The sequence below is a fragment of the Mesitornis unicolor genome, unplaced genomic scaffold, assembly GCF_000695765.1.
Source record: "Mesitornis unicolor isolate BGI_N332 unplaced genomic scaffold, ASM69576v1 scaffold28214, whole genome shotgun sequence".
NCBI classification, from domain to species: domain Eukaryota; kingdom Metazoa; phylum Chordata; class Aves; order Mesitornithiformes; family Mesitornithidae; genus Mesitornis; species Mesitornis unicolor.
This window is the reverse complement of record NW_010179881.1, coordinates 25,713-29,067: the sequence shown is the minus strand read 5'-3', so window position 1 is coordinate 29,067 and position 3,355 is coordinate 25,713. Positions and strand designations below refer to the sequence as shown.

At 37.9% G+C, this 3,355-nt stretch overlaps 1 protein-coding gene across 1 annotated transcript in view; it reads right to left on the bottom strand.

The window, feature by feature from the left end:
• Positions 1-3,355, bottom strand: part of LOC104539416 (chromosome unknown open reading frame, human C11orf30) — a 38,051-nt gene that overhangs the window by 9,770 nt on the left and 24,926 nt on the right. The window contains 3 exon segments of the mRNA XM_010182933.1: positions 221-419; positions 1,328-1,501; positions 3,029-3,165. Coding sequence (XP_010181235.1) covers positions 221-419; positions 1,328-1,501; positions 3,029-3,165 — 510 coding nt within the window.

Here is a 3,355-nt window from a genome sequence, read left to right as displayed (position 1 = left end):
GCAGGAAACCATTACCTTCACTTTTCACATAGCAAACAAAAGCATACAGTAAACAGAGCATAAAAGGTAAAGACGCCCATAAGGGAAGTGAACAATGACACTCGCTGCTAACGAGATGGGGTGAAAACCTGTGCTAAAAGGAAATGCAGTGAGTTACATGCAACTAGCTAGCATGCTTGTGAGACAGTCCATTTGTATTTTATGCAACACTAATACACACCTTGGGAGCTCTGGGAGGACTCTGTAGAAGAAGAGCTGCTATCGGTGTAGGTTTGTGGTTCTTCTTTCACTTCTGGGAGAGACGAGTTTCCTGTCTCTGCTACCCTTGATGCCTGCTGTAACGTTTCAGTCACCAACTGCCTTGTTTGTTCACTCACAACTGTTGCTTGAAATGTCACTGGCTTTGGTTTTATGAGAACCTAATCAGAAAACCAAATTTTGTGTATAATAAGAACACTGAAGAAAACGGATTTGAGCAGTCAAAATACATGGAGATACTTAAACAGATCAATGTACAAGACCTACATAATATCCATAATTTACTGAAAAAGTCTGTCAATTCAGCTGCTCTGATTATTGAAACCACAAAGCCCAAGTAAATGGCAATTCACAAGAATGTACTTCTTGCTCAGTAATTTGGAGTACTTAACACAATAAACCACTAAACAGTCATTCAGGGCTGGATACAACTGTGGTGTGACACGAGAAAGCTATGCAAGTGAGCTGGAATGTGTACTGCACTGATAAGGACAAGGACCTCTCTTCCGCAGTCCGCGATACAAACAGTCTTGAACAATCAAAGCATGCAAAATATTATAACTGATAAAAGTTTAGTTCTTTTAAATACTAAGTGCAACCAGAGAAAAAGCTGAGTGTCCAGAAATAAGCCAGATTCTCTGTATACAGTCCCACAGGGTACAGCAACAACCTGAACACACATTAACCAGAAAACAACTTCAATAGAACACTCAGATTTGGTGGATGACCTGTGTCTACATGCCGTGTCTTTATTTCTCATGATCTAGTCATCAGCCATGAGACTTAAACATGCATCTAGAGCCATGACCAGACAGTTTTAAGTTTCACCTGTGTAACAGGCTCAGTCTTTTGGCTTGTTTTAAGTTTCCAGAAACAGCTAACAAATGCAAACACTGTGCTCAAGAAATTGTAATCAAGGTCACCTCATTATACCCCTAAGTCTCATTCCCCACAGACATATACCACATATATTAATCCTGCAACAAATGTGGCAACACAGTGAAAAAGTATTTACTTCCCGTTAAAATTTAGGGGTACATTTCAAGACAGAAATGAGTCCTCACTGTACCTGCGTTTTCCCTTGCTGACCATAAACAATTTTAGTTGGGATGATTTTGGTGGCTGGCTGGACCGTGGACCCTATTCCTTTTGGTTGTGTAACAATCATTTTTGTGATGGGTCTTGTGGCAGTGATGATAGCAGGTTTTGCTCCTGCTGGCACTGCCTGAATAGTTTTCTCCCCCTGTAGAGAAGTCAAAGTTTACAGGTTAACTTAGTGAAATTCTTCAGAGAGACCCACCTCTCTAAAAAAAATACAGTTATAAGTGAGTGTGCGTACCATGAAATCAACCTGCTGCTGCTGCAACTAGACTTATTCAACACAAAAAACATTCAAAGACCAAGAACAAAAAACCTTAGTCTGGAATGGAAAAGCTACCAAAATCTTCTTTTCCATTACTTCACCTTTTGAGATGCTCTGAAAAGGTGAACAAAAAAGAGTAACTAAAATACACCGAAGAGTTTTTTCAAGTTGCTTCAAAGAATTCACTAAGGTGGAACTTCCCTCAAATCTGTGGCAAATGTTTTTTAAAACTAACTTTGACACCACATCTGCAAAACTTAAATTGAGATTCTAAAATGAAATGATTTAAATATAGATCTTTGTATTATCGCCATGATCAAGACATATGTTGTGTATGGACTTAGGGATTTTTTTTTTAACTAAAATTTTACTTATTTAAAAAAATGCAGATTCACAGCTGTTTCCCAGGAAACACTTGATTTTAGAATAGTGCTGATATATGACTAAACTCCTGATAGCTTAAGAAAAGCAAAGACATTGAAAATGCTTTTTTAGCTCTGCACAGTAACAAACCAAATGAGAAACAACGTAAGTTGCCAGTTCTCCCAGTATTCCTACCAATACCCATTAAGTAGCTGGAAACCCCAAGATTTGTTGTTTCAGAAATATCGTCACACTCCGGTGGTTCCTACTCTGTAACATCACAAGATTTCCAACTGCATGAAAATACAGCTTTAAGTTTTGTAAACTAGGAAAGTTCAAAATCTCAAACAAAATTAAAAACAAACTTTAAAAAACCCCTCTCTTCTAAGCTCTGTTATTCAAGTAGATTTTTAAAGATTACATGATTGATCATTAAATCTCACAGTTCTATCTAAGAACATAAAGCATCATTTTTATTTACTAGCACTTACAAACCCAGTTTAAGCTGGAAGTTTGATTTTGTTCTTAGTACACATGAGGCTGTCCAAGAATAACTGAACGCTATACTGTACTCTGGTACAGGATACTACAGTGTTACACACAATATAAATTGAAAGATGGTGCTCCTACTGTGAAGGGTCAGTTGATTTCTGCCCTTTACATTCCAAAGATAAAGGGTTGGGGATGCAAATTTGTAACACAAGAGTGTGGTACTCACTACAGCACAAATAACGTAAGATTCCAGTAATTATCTTCTACTTAGTACCTTCAAGGATTACAAACCCATTAACTAAGAAAAAAAGGGCAAGCTGAAAAATTCATATTTTCCTTTAACTTTGAGAACATTCCCAGCTTGTTTTAAACAGCCTTCATATCCTGCAAAACATACTTGCTTTTCAGACATCCCTGACATTACGACATGCTGTATCTGTTAGGAGCTCATGCAGTTTGCTTTTAATAGGGACTTCACCAGAACGAATGCAGCAGCCACCACACAGCCTTGTCACTTGGCTATTGATTTGAGACTTGTAAACTCTTACTTACCCCAGCATTCAACAGCGTTGTGACAACATTTTTGCCTGGAAGCCCTTGAATTGTAGTTCCTTTTCCAGTAGTCTTTTGCACAACAATCACATTGGGTTTGGATGTCATTGGAATTGTAGTGATTTTGGTTGTAGTTCCTAAATTTTTGCGGGAAAAGAAATAATGTGCAGTTTATCACATATACATTTCCTTCTACTGTAGAAGGCAGTGAGCTATGTAGGAATTATTGCATTTAAATCTGACAGCACAACAACAACAACAAAAGCGGCAGCATATGGAATGGACATTTGTGCCACCCAACTCAACATAAAGATTAGATGCCCACTC